The sequence below is a fragment of the Hyperolius riggenbachi genome, chromosome 5 (genome assembly GCF_040937935.1).
Source record: "Hyperolius riggenbachi isolate aHypRig1 chromosome 5, aHypRig1.pri, whole genome shotgun sequence".
Taxonomy (NCBI): Eukaryota; Metazoa; Chordata; class Amphibia; order Anura; family Hyperoliidae; genus Hyperolius; species Hyperolius riggenbachi.
In genome coordinates, this window is record NC_090650.1 from 40,252,520 (window position 1) to 40,273,624 (window position 21,105).

General features: G+C 45.7%; 1 protein-coding gene across 3 annotated transcripts in view; it reads left to right on the top strand.

The window, feature by feature from the left end:
• The window catches only part of ADAM22 (ADAM metallopeptidase domain 22), a 378,095-nt gene that overhangs the window by 26,367 nt on the left and 330,623 nt on the right, over positions 1 to 21,105 (top strand). For all 3 annotated transcript variants that reach the window (XM_068235530.1, XM_068235532.1, XM_068235533.1), the window contains exon 2: positions 4,999 to 5,156. In XM_068235530.1, coding sequence (XP_068091631.1) covers positions 4,999 to 5,156 — 158 coding nt within the window. The remainder of the gene's footprint in view (positions 1 to 4,998; positions 5,157 to 21,105) is intronic.

The window sequence follows — 21,105 nt, forward strand, 5'->3', positions numbered from 1 at the left end:
TACGCGCCATCACGCCAGCTGGCTACGCATCATCATGCCGGCCGGTGTGAGAGTTCCGCATGTGCGGTTCTCTCGGATTGAACTGTAGCCGGGTAGCATGATGATGTGTATCGTCCGCAGCAGGAAGCAGCCCTAATGACTTCAGGCTCTATGGAGTAGGGCTTGCAACACCGAGAGGTACAAACTAACCAGCAAGCTCATGGTGACCCAGAACTCATTGGAGTGTGTGAGGGGCTACAATGGTTCTAAAAGCCCCCTTACTAAAAGGCTTTTAGGTTTTCTTAGCATTTTAGTAAGGGGGCTTTTAGGACCATTGTAGCCCCTCACACACTACTAGGAGTTCTGGTTCACCATGAGCTTGCTGGTTAGTCTGTACCTCTCGGTGTTACAAGCCCTACTCCATAGAGCCAAATTAATCCATGCCATACACTGATGAGAATCAAACAATCCAAAACAGTCTGTATGCATGTTGGGACTATTATGGCTCTGTACAAATTATCAAGCTGACACATCATTGCATTCCAGCGGTTCTGGAGGTGTGTTTAGCTTCTAAGGGTAACAATGGTTAATATGCATATAGTCAGCAGTGATGCCCTGGGAAACATCTCAAGCTCACTCCAACCTGAATTATCGCAAATTCTTTCTGTTTTAAGAAAGCAAACGTTTGTTTTTCTTAGCATTTTAGTAAGGGGGCTTTTAGGACCATTGTAGCCCCTCACACACTCCAATGAGTTCTGGTTCACCATGAGCTTGCTGGTTAGTCTGTACCTTACTGCCATAAAACACTTAGAAAAAAACAAAACAAAAAAAACAGTAGCCACATTTAAAAATAAAAAATACAGCAGTGTTGTACCGTGTTAAACATTAGTAAATGGTATCATCCTGATTAAAAAATTATTGCTTAAAAATGTACATAAATTATGTTATTATTATGTATGTCATGAGGGTATATTTTGGTTCCCTCCCACTTACCAAAAACCTACAGATAAGTTAATTGGCTTCCCCTAAATTGGCCCTAGACTGATACATACACTACACAATACATACATGCATACACTTCTTGTTGCTTTTCATCCATGCAGCAGTACCCCTTCCCCAATCCCATTTTTGCTCCCTCTTGCACCCGTGTAATATCCTACAGCCTCTCTTTCATAAACAGCTTCATTGTGCAGCATTTCCCCTTTTCCATTTGTTGTTCCTCATTTCAGTCCCCTATTTAAATTCAATTCACTTTATTGTCATTGTGTAACACAACGAAATTACTTTTCATGACAACCCCACGGTGCATATAGGGAACATAGTGATAGTAACAAGGAAGAGAAGAAATTGTACAGGTATTACAGATATTTAAACAATTTGTACACAGTGTTAATTATTTCAGAGAGGATTCAGAGTTCATCAAGTTTATGGCAGATGGGAAAAAGCTGTCTTTCAGTCTGTTTGTGTGTGTGCGGATTGATCTAAAACGTTTACCTGATGGAAGGAGCTCAAACAAGGCATTTCCAGGGTGAGTGTTGTCCTTGATAATGTTTTTGGCCCTTCTCACGCTGCGAGTATTATACAAAAGTTCCAGTGATGGTAGTTCAGTGCCAATAATGGCTTCTGCTGTTTTAACAACTCGCTGCAGGGCTTCTCTAGTAACCTTCGTGCAGCTGTTGTACCAGGCCGTCATGCAATTGGTCAGAACGCTTTCTATAGTGCATCTGTAGAAATTAACCAGCCGCTTCTGTGGGAGGTTAGCGCTCCTTAGTTTTCTCAGAAAGTAGAGGCGTTGTTGTGCTTTGCCAGTTAGAGCTAAAGCATTGTCAGCCCAGGACAGGTTCTCTGCGATGGTGACTCCCAAAAATTTGAAGCTGGAAACTCTCTCCACAGCCTCTGCATTGATCATTAGCGGTAGGTGAGTAGTCTTTTTGGCAGCTTCCTCTTTCGTTTGCAGGATTGCCTATTCTATGTCCAGCCGCTCCCTTAAGTAGCAGCCGCCCAAGGCCCGGACCTATGTTTCCTTTTCAGAATTCTTGCCGAGTGCAGGTCTTCTTCAAAGAATTTAGTAGTAGAAATGTTTCTGTACCGTGTTAGCCAAACAATATATGTAGGTAGAAAAAAACAACACTTTTTACTTTGACAAGACTTTGTTTTTTTCTACCTACATGCAAAGAATGTACAAACTGCAAGACCTGCAATGGGGGATCGCTTCATTCACCTGGTTTGTTATGGGATACAGATACATAATCCACCATGGCTTGGCAGACTGGTATTGGTATCAGCCTGGTATAACTTTCCTACACAAACTCTGGGAAAAGAGCACAGGCTCATTATTTAATTACAGAACAGGATGGGAATAGCCAAGTATGAATCATCTCCATGCTCTCATTTATTAAAGCCATCAGGGAGAGCCAAGTCTCTATGTCTGCTCCATAATGCATCACTTCAGGTCAGTGAGCGAATATGCAAATCATTCTGTTATAGCTCTGAAATGGTGGTAGAGATCTGTGGTGTGATGTGAGTAAAGGTGCCTGTTAACGGTACAATTTTTAGTGAACAATCGTATTTTCAGACTGTCACAGGTACTTTTTAGAATTCACACTCTCTGCCCTTTAAGCTGAAAAAATGAAGCAAATGAATGACCCTTTGAACTTTCCTGCAGCAATATCTAATTTTTTGCCTTTACCTGACAGATATCAGGCTTTTGGCTTCTCTTTACTTTTCAGGAAACTGGACTGAATTCGACAAGCTGTTCGACAAACACTTTTGCATTGTTAGCAACTGAAGTTTTTTTTTATTGATTGATTTATTTAACCCTTGCTGTACTGGAAAACTGAAAGAGACCTTGGATAATTCCTTAAAGAGACTCTGAAGTCTAGTATTTTTTTTTTTTTTTTTTAATCTATTTTTCTTATATAATCCTTTTCAGTATGATTATCCTAGTAGAATCGCCACATCCCCGGTGCAGATGACTTATTTATTATAGAGAAAGCGACCTGCAAAGTTCCACGACTTTGCAGGTTGCAGATTGTGCTGCCCTGGGGAGGCAGAGCTTTGAGCTGTAGCTTTGCCTCTCCGCAATCGATCTCCACGGATCTCTGCCTCTTCCCCGCCCCTCTCAGTGAAAGGAGACTGAGAGGGGCGGGAGGAGGTGGCGATCAGCAGAGATTAATTGCGGAGGAGGCAGAGCTACAGCCTAAAGCTCTGCCTCTTGTAGGAAGTAAAGCCCTGCGAGCACAGGAGCTTTGCAGGGCTATCTCTCTCCTCTAATAAATCAGTCATCTGCCACAGGGATGCGGCGATTCTCCTAGGGCGTTCATGCTGAAGAGGATTATATAAGAAAAGCAGGTAAAAAATGATACTTCAGAGTAACTGCCTAGCCACTGGTCCACGCCACGATTGGCGTGAGCGGAGTGGCAGCCCCAGGAACACTCCACACCAATTGGCGTGATGTGCTAGGGGCGGAGATTGCAGGGGATCGCGCGCACCGATGCATGTGCATCCCCGCTTAAATGACGGAGCTCTGCTTCATCATCAGCCTCCCAGTGGCGATCGGCGCTAGGAGACTATTTACATGGTACAGCGCTTCAATCTATGGAAGCGCTGTACTGGGGACAGCCGTGCGACACGGCTGTCACCCTGAGCGGCAGGAAAGCGATCCGCTGTCATAGGCTGAAGATACAAATCCTGAAATGAAAATAAATAAAAGAATAGGAAGCTTTATTTTTAGCTTTATTTTTGGGCAAATATTTATATCTTTAAAATAAACACTTTGGGATCGATCACAGCCCACCAACAGAAAACTCTGGTGGGCAGAAAAAGAGGGGGGGGAGGGGGGATGACTTGTGTGCTGAGTTTTACGGCCTTGCAACTAGCCCTTCAAGCTGCAGCAGTCTATATTTAAAAAAAATGGCCTGGTCACTAGGGGGGGTTAAGACCGCGGTCCTCAAGAGGATAAAGGACAACTGACCTGAGAGGGATATGGAGGCTGCCATATTTTGTTTTGTTAAAGCGCAACTGAACTCAGAACTTCCTCTCTGTTTTAAAAGATCTGCAACAGCATAATAACCTTAGTAAATAAACATTTCCTTCTTACAAATTATACAAATCCTGAAATAAATCTGCACTGTTTCTACTTCCTGCTTTCATGGAAGCAGACATAGGTTAACATCATGTGCTTTTAAATGAGCTTATCTGCCATGGCAGTCAGGTGACATGAGGAGAGATCAAATTACAACTTGTGATTAGAGACAAATGAGGGGGAATTAGACAGACTAAACTCTCTAAATACATACAGGATGCATACGAGTTCAAATGCACTTTAAAGAAGTTTGACTGCATTTGCTGCATGCTTGTGTGATTCAGACTCTACCGATGCATGAAAGATCAATAGGATGCTTCATCCTTCAGTCTCCTCCAAACTTAGGTTATCTCTTGTGTATATACGTACGCCGCCAGTAAGCTGGGTGAACCGAATGACAGCTAACTCTGCTGCTGCTCAAATCCTCAGCATCATGTCATATGTCCGGTCATCTATGCTTTAAAGAGGAACTGTGACCAAGAATTGAACTTCATCCCAATCAGTAGCTGATACCCCCTTTCCCTGGAGAAATATTTTCCTTTTCTCAAATGGATCATCAGGGGGCTCTGTATGGCTGATATTGTGGTGAAACCCCTCCCACGGTGTGATGTCAGGACTATGGTCCTGACAGTTTCCTGTCTGTCAACCACATTGTATTGTGGGAAATAACAGCTGTTTCCAACTGCCAAAAAAGCAAGCAGCATCTCCTTCCACTGACATCACCTGCCAGCAGTAAAAATGTCACCATGTGATAAATGTCAGGATGTAAATCAGGGAGAGGAAAGATTTAACAATGGGCAAACCCTGACTAAATCATGTATACATAATTATTGTAAAAAACAAAACACTTTTTTTATTACATTTTCACTGGAGTTCCTCTGTAAGTCTCTGGCCTTGTGTGTTTAGTTGACATTCTCTCTCGTGTTCCCCGACAGACACCTGGATAACAGAGATGCACAGGAGGAGAGAGAGCAGATTCTCTGGGAGGGAAGACACCGTCCCCGTACGTCTCATCTTCAGCAGTGAGCAGGAGAACCAGACGACCCCGGCAGCGCTCAGCACCCGGGTGAGGGCGGACAGCTCCCAGGACAAGGTAACGCATCACTTGGGGGGCGGAGCCGGGCACTGCACTACTCCTGTTACCGTGGAGATTTGCAACAGTTTACACATGCAGTATGGTACATTGTGAAAATAGAATCAGGGCCAGGGTATGTAGGCTGCATTAATGAGCGGTGTCCCTGTTTCCAGGCATCACTGAGCCTGACGCTTACCAGGCCTCATGCATCAAATGTATCTAAAATGGAAAATACTTGTGTTATTCAGGAAGCCATTTTTCTTTCAGTGCCATTTGGATAATTTAAACAAGAACTCTAAACCAGGATTGAACTTCATCTCAATCAGTAGCCGGTACCCTCTTTCCCACCAGCAATCTTTACCTTTTCTCTAATAGTGCATTAGGGACCTCTGTATAGCCATGGCCCTAACAGTTTCTTGTCTGTGAACCTCGTTGCATTATGGGAAATAATGGCTGTCTCCAACTGTCAAGCAATTGTGAGTGTATATATAATGTTTTCACAACCTTTAGCATTGTCATATTGTTAGTAGGTGTATTTATAGACAATGGCAGTTGGCGCTCTTTTTTTCCTTGTCTGCTAGTAGTAAAGAATCTAACCTGCAGGCTCTCAGTGGATCTTCTGTCTTTCGGTAAAGTTCTGTTGCACATACGTCGTGTGCCTTAAACTTGCTGCTTTATCAAAGTGGCTCATTGGATTGTACCATACATATGGCCATTGCTGTGTTTAAAGGGGTTCTTTCACGAAAAAAGTAGGCAGTTAAAAAATGTGACAGATGACAGGTTTTGGGCCAGTCCATCTTTTTAAGGGGGATTCTCAGGGCTTTCTTTGTTTTCAACAGCATTTCCTGAACAGCAGTTTAACTGCCAAAATAGCAAGATACCAGCCGGCCTCCTTAATCACTTGCACACTATTATCTCAGTTAGATTTTGCAACTGTTGTTCAGGAAATGCTGTTGAAAACAAAGAAAGCCCTGAGAATCCCCCTTAAAAAGATGGACTGGCCCAAAACCTGTCATCTGTCACATTTTTTAATTGCCTACTTTTTTCGTGAAAGAACCCCTTTAAGGGTTAGTGACGGTTCAGGCTTATCCAGACATGAGTAAAGAAAGCTGGAGGCGGATTGAAACTGATTGAATTGGATAGGAATTGATTCCCATAAATCTCCTATCGAATTTTGATTGGACAGGACATAAAAATCCAAGTCAATCAGGGGTGGGGCAGGTACAGTGGTAGATCAATGGTCCATAACTGCAATGCTGCGGTTTGATCGATTTTTCAATAAATTTCCTGCTGAAATCTAATGAAAATCGATGTGCTGTGTATGGTAGGAATCGATTCCTTTGAAAAAGCAGATGGAAAACTTAAAGGTGCCCACTAACATTACAATTTTCAGAATCGCCCAAGCAATCAGATGAATGCGTTCGGATTGGCAGAAAATAAACCTCGTTGATGTCCCAAATTGACTTCAAATCATTCTAATGGTGCCCATACATGGTACAATTTTTATTTTCACTTTTTTTCGATTAGATCATGTTAGTTTGATAATTCCTTTAGATGGAGTATAAACATTTTTCCAACATGTCTGGATTTTTATTGAAAAAAAAACGGGATAATTGATTTTTCTTGATAGAAGAAAATTATTTTTGACTTTCATTCAATTGTTTTGGTTGAATAAATGGAAGAATCAAACGTTTTTATTGACACACACACACGTACACACACGTACACACACACGTACACACACGTACACACACACACACGTACACACACGTACACACACGTACACACACACACACGTACACACACGTACACACACGTACACACACACACACGTACACACACACGCACACGTGTACACACACACGTACACACACACACGTACACACACACACGTACACACACACACGTACACACACACACGTACACACACACACGTACACACACACACGTACACACACACACGTACACACACGTACACACACACACACACACGTACACACACACACACACACGTACACACACACACACACACGTACACACACACACACACACACACACACACGTACACACACACACACGTACACACACACACACGTACACACACGTACACACACGTACACACACGTACACACACGTACACACACGTACACACACGTACACACACGTACACACACGTACACACACGTACACACACGTACACACACACACGTACACACACACACGTACACACACACACACACACACACACGTACACACACACACACACACGTACACACACACACACACACACGTACACACACACACACACACACACACGTACACACGTACACACACACACACACACGTACACACACACACACACGTACACACACACACACACGTACACACACACACACACACACGTACACACACACACACACACGTACACACACACACACGTACACACACACACACGTACACACACACACACACACACACGTACACACGTACACACACACACACGTACACACACACGTACACACACACACACACACACACACACGTACACACACACGTACACACACACACACACGTACACACACACACACACGTACACACACACACACACACGTACACACACACACGTACACACACACACGTACACACACACACGTACACACACACACGTACACACACACACGTACACACACACACGTACACACACACGTACGTGCACTGAACAACAACAGGTGGGTATGCAGTGATTGTTATTACAAATGTGCAGCTGCCTGTCACACACACAGGTAGTCACTGAATGTGATGGGCCTGGCAGTGGCACAGTAGAAATTACCAAGGCTGTATATGCAACACAAGTGTCTGTGGGTCAAAAGAGCTGATGAGGATAAGGAGTGCTTTTTAGCAATAAGATCAGCAAGAAGGAGCGACCTAACAAGCCTAATGCTATGTACACACTTGCGATAACGATCGTTCGCTAGGAACGATAATTGAAAGACGAACGATACGGCAACGATAGGAATGCAACGATGGGATGCAGCGATCATCATACACATTTTAACGATCAGAAAGAAATGTTGCGTACATATTTATGTAAAATAAAAAAAACCACACTAACATGGAGTTACAACAGATACAAATATATGATTGTTAACTTGAAAGCAAAGTTTAATTGAAATGAGCAGTGTAACAATCTTTACGGCCGCGCTACAAAGGAGGTACTGAAGCTGGGCAGAATTCAATGCAGGCACATTGGCCCTTGTAACGATCGTTCTCGGCCGATGTCTGTACACACTATAGTTTTGTAACGATTGTCGATAGATACGATCCATCAGGTTGGATATTTCCATCTTCCCGATGTCGTTCTTTTGTCATTTGTGTTAATGATCGTTGGGTAAAGTTTTTTTTCCCCGATTGTCGGCGGAACAATCGTTAGCTGTTTCAAACGACCATAGTCGCCAGCTTTACACAAGAGCCTAGCTAAGCTAACTAAGCTTTTCCTGTCAGCAGCAACAAGGTTCTCTCCCTTCTCTAATTACTGCAGCCACACGAGTGAGTAAAATGCCTGACGCTGCCTGCTTATTATAAGGGGGAAGGAGGGTCCAGGAGGGAGTGTAGCCTGATTGGCTACCCTGTGCCTGCTGACTGTGATGTAGAGGGTCAAAGTTGACCCTAATGATGTAATATAGGGGGCGGGTCGAACCGCCATAAAGTTCACATTCGATCGCGAACCACCGAAGTTTGCACGAATAAGTTTGCATGCAAACCGTTCAGGCCATCTCTAATCTTAATATGCAGAACGGCCGCAGCGGAGCACAAATTGCCTCTTCCATCACCGAGTCCTTTCCACTTCAGCACTGTAGCAACCTATGACCATGTGGTAGTGTCTCTTTCTGAAGGCTCCTAATGCATGTCGTGCAGGGCCGGCCCTACACTTTTTGCCGCCTGAGGCAAATTTCTAAAAGATTGCTGCTGCTGCCGCCCCCCCCGCCCCCGTGGGGAGGGGGCCGCCGAGCTGGAGGGGTAGCTGGCAGGACGGGGGTATTGGGCCTAGCGGCGGGGAGGGGGGTCGGACCCCCCCTCCCTCGCCTGGGTCCCGCGATCTGCGCTCCCCTCCAGCCTTACATAGTGAAGCAGCCAGACGCTACTCGTACGATGCACGGGCGGGGAGGACTCACCTCTTCCCAGCGTGCGCTCCACTGACGTCACTTCCTGCAGCGTTGCAGGAAGTGACGTCAGTGGAGCGCACGCTGGAACGAGGAAGAGGTGAGTCCTCCCCGCTCACTGCCTCTTACGAGTAGCGGCTGGCTGCTTCACTATGTAAGGCTGGAGGGGAGCGCAGATCGGGGGACCCAAGCGAGGGAGGGGGGGGGTCCGACCCCCCCTCCCCGCCGCTAGGCCCAATACCCCCGTCCTGCCCGCTACCCCTCCAGCTCGGCGGCCGGCTCCCCGCACCCAAGGACGGGCGGGTGCCGCCCCTAGAAAGATGCCGCCTGAGGCAAAAGTTTCACCCCGCCTCATGAGCGGGCCGGGCCTGATGTCGTGACATTGTCATGTGACATTGGGAGCCTACGGACAGATGTTGCTGCACGGTGATAGGCTGCAGTGTAGAAAAGGTAAAGGGAGGGGGTAAAATACTAGCCTTACTTTGTGTGGATGGATGGGTACTGGGACAGATAAATTACTGTAGTGGCGCTTATGGGGGGGGAGTGGGCGAGATATGCGGCAAAAATGTCTAGAGCTTGCCCTGGCTACAGTATGTACACACTATATCAACCCTGGCCTGTGTGTGTGTGTGTGTGTGTGTGTGTGTGTGTGTGTGTGTGTGTGTGTGTGTGTGTGTGTGTGTGTGTGTGTGTGTGTGTATATAGGAGCTCCCAAATGCCTGATCCAATATGCCAAATCTCTAGTGATGCCTGCATTGCGTACGTATTATAACGTTGCCGGGGAGCTGGGCGCAAAGTGAGCCCAATAGAGGCTCTCCCCACTGCCACTCTAATTTCCGGCGACGTTAAATACCCACTTGCCTACCGACCTCTGAGTTGTTTGGGTATCCCCAAATTAACATTGTGTGAGGTGCACTGTAACGTTGGTCCTGAGATTTTCCTGTCTGTGAACCTTGTTGCATTGTGGGAAATAATGGCTTTTTCCAACTGCCAAACAAGCAGTAGCTCCCTCTGTGTATAGAACTCTCAGTAATGAGCATTCCTTCCGTATTACCTGTATTGTGTTATTGTATCTTATTGCTTATTACCTCTATTGTGTTGACGGTCACCCCAGTTATCATTTTCTCTAAGCTCGTGTATTGTATAGTATATAGCATCAGGGACAATTGTATAGCTGATATTGTGGTGAAACCCCTCCCACAGTGTGATGTAATGACCACGGTGCTAACAGTTTGCCGTTTGTGAATCTTGTTGCATTGTGGGAAATTACCGCTTTTTCCAACTGCCAAGCAAGCAGCATCTCCCTCTGTGCATAGAACTCTCAGTAACGAACATTCCGTACAGATCACCTGGCAGAACTAAAGATGTCACCACCAGTGATGAATTTCAGTATGTAAATCGGAGAGAGGAAAGATTTTACAATGGGCAAACACTGACTAAATAATCTATAAATTAATATAGTAATTAACCACTTAAAGAGTCTGAAGCGAGAATAAATCTCGCTTCAGACCTCATAGTTAGCAGGGGCATGTGTGCCCCTGCTAAAACGCCGCTATCCCGCGGCTTAACGGGGGTCCCTGATACCCCAAATCCCCTCGGTGCAGCGGGGGAGCGCTTCCTGGTTGGGGCAGGGCTAACCGCCGCAGCCCTGCCCCACGCGCGTCTGTCAGACGCGTATCTCCGTCTCTCCCCCGCCCCTCTCAGTCTTCCTTCACTTAGAGGAGCGGGGGAGAGGCGGCGATGCGCCGCTGATAGACGGCGCTGAGAGGCAGGGCTGCAGCCGTTAGCCCTGCCTCCAGGAGCGACCAAATCCACGACCAAGTCTTGCGGGGGGGGGGATTTGGGGGTGAAGGGAACCCCGTTTAGCGGCTGTTTAGCAGGGGCACACATGCCCCTGCTAACTATGAGCTCTGAAGCGAGAATTATTCTCGCTTCAGAGTCTCTTTAAGTACCAGCGGTCTCTGGTCCTTAAAGAGACACTGAAGCGAGAATAAATCTCGCTTCTTGTCTCATAGTCAGCAGGGGCATGTGTGCCCCTGCTAAAACGCCGCTATCCCGCGGCTAAACGAGGGTCCCTGACCCCCCAACACCCCCCCCCCCCCCTGCAAAATCAACGACCAACTTGGTCATAGATTTTGCTGCTCTTCAGGCAGGGCTAACGGCTGCAGCCCTGCCTCTCAGCGCCGTTTATCAGCGGCGCATCGCCGCCTCTCCCCCGCCCCTCTCAGTGAAGGAAGACTGAGAGGGGCGGGGGAGAGGCGGAGATACGTGCTGACAGACGCGCGTGAGGCAGGGCTGTGGCGGTTAGTCCTGCCTTAATCCGGAAGAGGGGATGCGCTGCTCGGAGGGGATTTCGGGGGGTAAGGGACCCCTGTTTAGCCGTGGGATAGCGGCGGTTTAGCAGGGGCACACATGCCCCTGCTGACTATGAGGTCTGAAGTGAGATTTATTCTCGCTTCAGACTCTCTTTAAGGACCAGAGACCGCTGGTACAAGGACGGAATCCCGACAAATCACTGTGCATACCCGCCGTCACCGCCGCTCACCGGGATCCTAAGGACATAGACTCTGCTATCTCTATGGCGGCTGAGTCATGTGAGCCGGTCAGGAGCCGCTTTCATTGGCTCCTGACCGTGTCTATCAATGTGAGCCAATGGGAGCGGCTTACATTGATAGACATGACCAGGAGCCAATGAAATCGGCTCCTGACCTGCTCACATGGCTCTGCCGTCATAGAGACAGGCAGAGCCTATGATTTGTGGCGAGAAACATCGGGTTTGAGCGGCGTGATCGGTGGGGATTGACGGAAACAGCGAATGCACACTGTGGACAGTGATTGAAATCTACGTCGGGCCAGCCAGGAGCCCACCAAACCATGACGTAGATTTCAATCACTGTGGTAATTAAGTAGTTAAACATTGTAATAACTGTTACAAACTGGCAAATAAAACCTCTGAGTTTTATTTACCATAGCACATTTTAATTTAAAACTATAATGGCTGAAAACTGAGAAATGATTTTTTTTTCATTTTCTTTCCTTCGCATTCTCTTTAAAATGCATGTAAAATAAAATAATTCTTAGCAAAAAGTACCACACAAAAAAAGTCCAATTTGTGGTGAATAAAACAATATATAGATCATTTCAATGTTGATAAGTAACAATAAAGTTATTGCTGAATGAATGGGAGGAGTGTGATATGAAAATTGCTCTGGTTTTTAAGGAGAAAAACCTGTGGTTGGGAAGTGGTTAATAAGCAATTTTATTCATCGTTGTTTTCACTACAGTCCTGTAAGGTAATATTCCTCCTGACACACATACACACCCTGCCGTTACCTTGCAAAGATGAGGTGTTGATGTTTTGGCTGTGCCGGTCTTATTGGGATGGTGTCTGTGTGCCAACCGCTGACGTTCTTTCTAAATGACTAATGAGGCCTTCTTGTCTGTGGGGCCGTCACCTAGTACATGCTGTAATTCTCTCTCAGCATAACAAATCCTTATATGCTGTAACACATCCCAGAAGCCTGACATAACTGCTAGTCACAGCTCTGAGGTGGAAATAGCAGGTGATGTGATGTTGCTGGGTTCTCTCAGCCGCAGTGACAGGAGCTGGAAATCTAGGCTCGTTGTTCTGTCATCGACTGAGCATTCTCCCATCATGCATTTCCTTTGAAAAGACTGCATAATGGAAGAAACTTGGTATAAATATTGATTATATCATCACTGTGATAGAGGGAGTCGCTGTTTTACCGTTTCCTTTCCTTTGTTGTCTATCTTCCCCCTCTCCGTCCATTATACCTGACATAAGTACTGACATGGACTATGTAATACCCTTAAAAGAAACCTGAAGTGAGAGTCATACAGAGGCTGCCATATTTATTTCCTTTTAAACCATACCAGTTGTGAATCAAACACAAGCATGCAGCTAATCTTGCCATTTTTGTCAGAAAAATTCTTGTTCAGGGTCTATGGCTAAAGGTATAAAGGTGACAATACATCAGGTGACTTGGCGGCCAATCAACCATCTGATTCAATTATTATTGGATGAAAATCGGTGCTGTCAAGGGCACGTCCGATCAACGTCCGGTCCACGTTCTGTCCTCTGCGTTATGCCGGCGACCACATGGGGCACATGTATGTGCATGGAGGATGAAGCACGGAGCCAGCGGCACAGACAGGTAAAGTATACTGCACAGGCAGTGTCTGACCGGGAGGTGGAAAAGCTGTGGAAATCCACCTGCTGGCCAAGCAGAAGAAACCCTGTGTTATCACTCCCAACAGAAATCTGCAGCAAGTCTTCACTGTGAGCAGCAACACCTGATTAAAACAAGCAGTTTATCAGCGCCAAGAAAATAGAACATATGATCGCTGCCGAGAATGAACAAAGTCCACAAAATTAGTATTAAGAAGTCAGAGCAGATCAAAGACGAATAAATACAGTCAACACTGGCGTAACAATAGGCCCTGCAGCCACTGCCCTCGCTGCACTTCAGCGGGGAGGGTGGGCAGTTCCGACTTCCTGAATAGACAGGAAGTCACGTCAGAGGCTAGAGAGAGAAGCGTCCTCGCTGGAGCGCACAGAAGGTATGTAGCTGCCGCTGCACAAATCAAGGTATGGATGCTGCAGGGGAGCGCAGAGCCCGAGGTGGGGGAGGGGGGGGACCGTCCCCCTTCCCAGCCAAAGTGCAGCATGGCTTTCCCCTCATGCCGCGACCCCTCCAGCCCCGGGGGGCCTGCTCAGAATTTCTGCAGGGGGGCCCGGGGGGACCAAGTTACGCCCCTGACAGTCAATAAAACTTCACCACGGTGATATTTCAACCTTACATGGTCTCGTGGCCAACTATCACCAGAAAAGAGTAAGGCCCCATTCACACTTGCTAAAGTCAAAATGCTAGCGCTTTTGCTAGCTTTTGGTCTGGGGATTATTATTATTTTTTTTTGGGGGGGGGGGCGATGACCACGAAAAAAATCGGCATTCACACGTGGCAATTTTTTGGGGGTTAGCGCTTCTATAGCACTAAACGCGATTGCTGGAAAATCGCCTGAAAATGGTGCAGGCTACACATTTGTGTTTGGCGATTTGCGTTAATCGCCAGCGATTAACGCAAATCGCTCCAGTGAGAAAGGGCCCATAGGGTATTATTGCGCTAGCGCTTTAAAAAGCGCCAATGCTTAAGCACTTTGCCGAAATCGCCAGCAAAACGCTCAAGTGTGAATGGGGCCTAAGAGGAGCTTACCAGTTGCCAACAACTCGCATTATAAGGTTGTATGTCTCGCATTCAGTGGTAATCCTAACGAACCTCAAGCAGATATGGATCCAAACTTCCACCACTCCCTCACTCCGATTATATGGTGTGGTATCCAGGAAGTCCGATATATAAACAACAAAAACTGGCAACTCTAAGCAGGGCCGGGCAGAGGCAAGAGAGGCTCCAGCCCAGGGCCGGCCTTAGGTTTCACAGCACCCTGAGCAAAACCTGATTTTTGTCCCCCCCCCCCCCCCCCCTTCATCCTCTTCACGCATGCGCGCACACACACTCACACACACACACAGGCCCATATGCAATTCACCTTTTCTCCTGAGATATCTCCTAGGACAGGGGTTCCCTACTTTTTTGACGTCGTGACACATCACGCAAAATGGTCAGATCTCTGTGACACGTAACACATGTATAATAGGAAAAATACTATTAATAACCACGAATGGATGGAAAGAGTGCATTGTCATGAATACACTTAAAAATGATGGCTAGAACATTTCAGGAATATTAATGAAAACAGTCAGTGGGACAGTTAGCCCCCCCCCCCCCCCCCATATTTAGAACGATGGCACAGCACCGACAATTTGCACCACGTGTTATAGCTGCAGTGCGCCTCCCCCAAAAAAGCCTCCCGATCTCACGTGTAGGTGACCCCAGTATAGGAAGTTAGTTGAAGGTCTCCATCGCCCCCATAGGTAGCCAGGCGTAGGAGCCTTCAGTATAGGTAGCCATGTGTTGGTGCACTCAGTAAAGGTAGCCAGCTATAGGTGCCCCCCAGTATAGGAAGTCAGGTGTAGGTGCCCTCAATATAGGTAACCAGCTATTAGGCGCCCCCTTGGAAGCCAGCACCCTGAGCGACCGCTCTGTTCAAACAGGTCAAAGGCCGGCTATGCTCCAGCCTTGGGGCGCAGTGTAGGAGGGCGAGCACAACTCGCTTAGCAATCATTCCCCTATTGTGTTTGAAGCAGAGAGAAATAAGGAAAGGCGATACATGGCAGTGACTGCAAGCCAGATAACTAGAGATTAAGGTGTTGGGGGCCCTGCCTGGGGCGCCTCTTAGTCTAATAACAATCAGTGACGGCTGGGGTGGGGGGGTGGGTGCACTTTTTGATGTCTCAGCCTTGGATGCTGGAGAACCTTGTCCCGGCTCTGACTCTAAGTGTAAACCGTTTATTGTAAAAACAATCGGTATAGACCATTAAAAAAAAACAAGATAAAAAGAGACTTGCATACGGGGCCCAGGAACTGGGAACCCCTAATAAAAACTTACACGTGTAAGCTGGTCCACAGCCAATAAGACATTAAAGGTCTTCTTCTTTCCGGCAGGTTACGCAATCTAGCATCATCAGGCAACACCTGATTACTGCTACATGGGCCAGCAAGTGGATTTCCTCATTTTCTTTTCAGTTCTGGTGCGCATGTGCAGCACATGGGTGGACTTCGCAGACAGGTGTGCGAGTGGGTGGGGTACTGCAGCTGTCACCTAGCGCCGGTTTTTTTAAATGGGCGGGCCTTTTAGCTAGTGTGTGTGTGTAAATGTATATGTGTGTGTATGCATGCATGCACGCACGAACACACAACTCGAAAAATTACAATATCGGGCAATATTCCATTTTTTTCAGTAATTTAACTTAAAAGGTGAAACTAATATATGAAATACACTCATTACATGCAAAGCAAGATATTTCAAGCCTTTATTTGTTATCATTTTGATTTTGATTATGTATTACAGCTTATGAGAGCCCCAAAATCAAAATCTAAGACGATTAGAATACTGTGAAAACGTTCAATATTCTAGGCTCAAAGTGTCAGACTCTAATCAGCTAATTCATCCCAAACACCTGCAAAGGGTTCCTTTTTCATATATTAGTCACCTTTTGGCCTAGTGCACACCAGAGCGGTTCTGCTGCGGTTTGCGATCCGCTTGTGGCTGTGGATCCGCTTGGGTAATGTATTTCAATGGGCTGGTGCACACCAGAGCGGGAGGCTTTTTGCAGAAACGCATACTCCCGGGCTGCTGCAGATTTTGGATTGCGGAGGCGTTTCTGCCTCAATGTTAAGTATAGGCAAACCGCTCTGAAAAACGGCACTTCAGAGCGGTTTGCCAGGCGTTTTTTGTTACAGTAGCTGTTCAGTAACAGCTTTACTGTAACAATACATGAAATCTACTACACCAAAAGCGCTACACAAAACCACAAAACGCTAGCTGAAACGCTGCAGAAAAAGAAGAAAAAGCGTTTCAAAATCTGCTAGCATTTTGCGGATCTGCTAGCGGGTTTTGGTGTGCACTAGGCCTTTAAGTTGATCTACTGAACTAAATGGACTTTTAAACAATATTCAAATTTTGAGATCTCGCTGCTGAGGACTGTAGTGAAGCGGCGCAGGCACACGTGTGTGTGAGATCTGAGAGGCAAAGAAGGATACAAGGGTGGGCCAGACGGGTGAAAGAGGCGTGTTTTATGGGCACAGTGCGCTCTAGTCTTCCTTACCGCTCCGATAAACAGGGAGACAAGGAGAGCTGACCAATCCACTTAAGGTGGCCACACACCATACAATTTTTTTTAAATATGTGTTCAATTTAAGAATTGCAATCAATTTTTCTGACTGATTGTAACATTTCAAAAATCTGACCAATGTACCACACACGTATGTTCAATTTTTCCCCAACTATGATAAAAATTATTGGAAACTCTGACAAAATTGCTAGGGTGTGTATATTAATAAATTGACAATCTAACACACACCATATAATCTTTAGAAAGATTGAAGAAAAATATCTATCCGATCTGATTTTTTTAGTCGAATGAAAAAAAAGCTTTCGATTTTTTTTTTTGGGGAGATCCGTTCATTTTTATCGAATTACTGTAAAATTGGATCATTTTATTGTATAGTCTGTGGCAGCCTTTAGGGAGAGGGAGAGTTGACCAATCCAACTAGTTAATCGCCTATATACTGTTATATACTGGGTACCACATACAGTACAGCACCAGTATCTGTTTATACATAGTACCAGTATATGATTCTTTTTATATTTTCTTGTGGTGTGCGTTAGAAGAGGGGTAGTCTTATACGGCGAGTATATCCCAAACGCTATCAAACTCTATATTTTTACTGGAAAAGTTGGGGGGGGGGTCGTCTTATACGCTGGAATATACGGTGTATAATATATTTGCATCTGAGGGTTGGTATCTACCATAATATTTAATCTGCAATCGTGGGGGGAGGGTGGGTTTTTATTCCGAAAATCTACAATGCACAAACCAGCCATAAAACAGAGTTAAGATTAATAAATAATATAAGTATAAGTGACATATGATTAATAATGTATGGTGGTATTGTCAGGACTCGATTCATCCTTTTTCTTTCATGTATTATGTGCTGGTAACATTATCAGCATCTGCAGCATTTTGGATCTATAGTTCATCTTTACAGACTGAGAGATCTGGAAAAGGTCCTATAACCAAGCAGCATGGTTGAAATCGGCTGATTTAGGGTATGTACTTGTATACACACATCCAATTTTGATTGGCTAATGATTGGGCAATTTTACCCCTTTCATGTAGTATGCGGGCAAACAGATTTTTTTTGAGTGACGAGTGTTCATTTCCATGATTTCGCCATGTGGGTAGAGGCGTGCGATCACACAAATAAAATTTAGCGGCCGTCACAGTGAATCGGATCTTCAAGATCCCAGATGACTTCCCATTCGCGCCCGTCGCATGACGTCACAAGCAGGAAGAGGAGTCGGTGAGCGCTCGTCATCAAGAGGACGTTGCTGGACCCGTCGGGTGGCAAGTACTCAGATTTAGAGTGGGTGTTTGGAGGGACAGAAGGCTTGATTGGATGATGACCATTAGCTGCGGGCGCCCAAATTTCCAGCTCCGGCTATCATATTACATCCATGTACCATCTGCAGATCCTTTGTGTCTGACTCCTGGATGACCCAGCCCTGCTTTCATGCGGCAGGCTGGCATAGGTGGCTGGGTGGTCTCTGCAGGATTTCAGCTGTTATCATTGCCGGACTGCTGTTTGCTTTAATTTTTGTTTGATGGTTTTATGTTTCTTTGTCTCTGCAGAATCTTTTAGTCCCCTCCAGCCTTCCTTTTATCATGACTTCCTCTGTCAATGTTAACTTTCCTATTGTTCTCTGTAAAAAAAAAATAAAAAAAAACATACCTAACCGGCAAAACAAAAGATTCCCTCTTTGTGGTATTAGCAGTTTAAATGACCCAAAGAAAGGGCGTGTTTACCTCCGTGGGACATGAAAGTGGAATAGAGAACTCTTTAGCGGTGATTGTATCGGGTGAAGGATGTTACCCTGGGACCGAAATCCTTAAAGTGAACCTCCAGACTAAAAATGTACTCAGCAGCACTGAAAAGGCTTGATGTTTTTTTTAAAGTTTCACAGCATCAGAACTTTGTTTTTCTTACCCAAGCCTCATTTTTAGCTGCACAGAAGAAAACTGCCCTGGCATTTTTCCCCTGATACTGTGCAAAGCATGATGGGATTTCTGATGATGTTGTTCTCGCTCTACTGTTTTGGTGCAAGGACAGTTGGAACTGTGTTTTATGTTCCCTGTCGCCTCCTTTCAACCAAAAAGATGGCAGCCCCCATGAGATCACAAACATTTGCCTGTTCTTTTAAAACCGGGTGGGTGAGAGATTATATAACCTATCTATTATAATTAACATAAATAATGTAACTTAATGACAGTATGTTTGTTTAGGCTGAAATTCCCCTTTAAAGGAACCCTGAGTGTGTCATAAAAAGTAAATCTGGACTTACCTGGGGCTTCCTTCAGCCTGTGAGGTCCCCCGGCATCTTCATTGTCCCACTGGCAGCTCTGGCAATCCAGTGACCTCGGCTGAAATTGCACAAACGCATGCACAGTTCTTTAAAGACTGAACAGTGCATGCGCGGGACCTTTACGGCGAGTTGAGTGATGACGCGCCGAGTGCGCACGTGTGACTTCAGCTGAAGTCGCCGGATTACCGGAGCCATCAGCGGGACCATGGAAGGGACGCAGAGGATGCCGGGAGACCTTGCAGGCTACGGGGGGTTGGAGGAAGCCCAAGGTTAAGTCCCTATTTTCTTTTTATGGCACTGCTCAGGGTCCCTTTGAAGAGTAACTTTACTGGATATAACCGAAAGCAAACCTGTGAGGTTTTTTAATCCCCCAAAATGGATACTTACCTCAGGAGGAGGAAGCCTCTGTATCCACTGTATGCTTCCTCTATCCTCCATCTGCTCAATCCAGCACTGAGATCTCCTAAGTGTGGCCACACTGCACCAGCACTGTAGCACAGACCCAACAGCCTGTGCATGGGATTATTGTATAGGATTTTTTCAGTTCAGTTTGCCCGTTTCCTCAAACTGATTTACATTCTTATAATGTATCACTGGTGGCAACATGTTTACAGCTGGCAAGGTACTGCGGAATGTTTGTTGTGTGTTCTGAAGTGAGTAGAAACATCTGGTCTCCCAGATTGCAATGGGGCAGAAGACTGCATAACGAAATACTCTAGGCTACACATCAGTGGGTTACATACCAATATACAGCTATTGCCCACGGACGAATTACATAGTGAGCACTGCTATAGCTGTAATTCACATTACGGCCAGTGGTAGCTCGCAGATTGCCTGTTTAGTGTGAATCACACGAGCCTCCCTTTCGGAACTTCAATAACTGTCCAGTGAATGGGATCCAATGTTTTGTCCAAGGGGAGCCCAGTGATGTTACGGGATAGCTTTACTCCTTGCCAGATTTTTACCAAAGACTTCAGGAACAATTGTCTCAGGCCACTGAAATCTTGTGTTTAGTTTGCTTTAGGCTATTTGCGTCTTGTCAAGGCCAGGCATCCCTTTTTTTTTTTTTCCCCCCCCAGAAAAATGTTTTCTGAGAGTGGTTGAATTTCACAATGGGAGTCCAGATACAGCCGCAGGTGGCGAAGGTGGTGCCACAAGGCCAATTGCCGAAGATTTCATGCTGAGATCAGGAATCAGCCTGCAGTTTATGGCAGCCAACAGATCTCTCTCAAATCAGATACTATTGGTAGATGTATGGACATCTTTAGAGTATTAGAGGCAGAGGATCAGCAGGACAGCCAGGCAATGTGCATTGTTTAAAGTGTACCCGAGCTGAATCTCAGGTACACAAAATCAGATACTTACCTACTTACCCACAATATCAGTTTGGAGCATCGGACAATATGAGAACAAATTACTAGCATATGCCGATGACCTCCTTTTGACATTAACCTACCTTCTAACCTCTTTTGAGGCTGCCTACAAGATAATCATCGAATTTTCCCATTATTCTAATTTTAAAATAAAAAATTCAAAAACCACGATTCTTAATATAATGGGCCAAGAAAAAAACCCTATGGCCCCGTTTCCACTATCGCGAATCCGCATGCGTCTTGCGTATGCAAATTCGCATAGACAATATAAGTGAATGGGCCTGTTTCCACGTATGCGTCTGCGGGAGCGTTTTATTGTGCAGAGAAAATCTGCACGGAACACCCTGCAGAATTCGCCTGCGTGTGGAA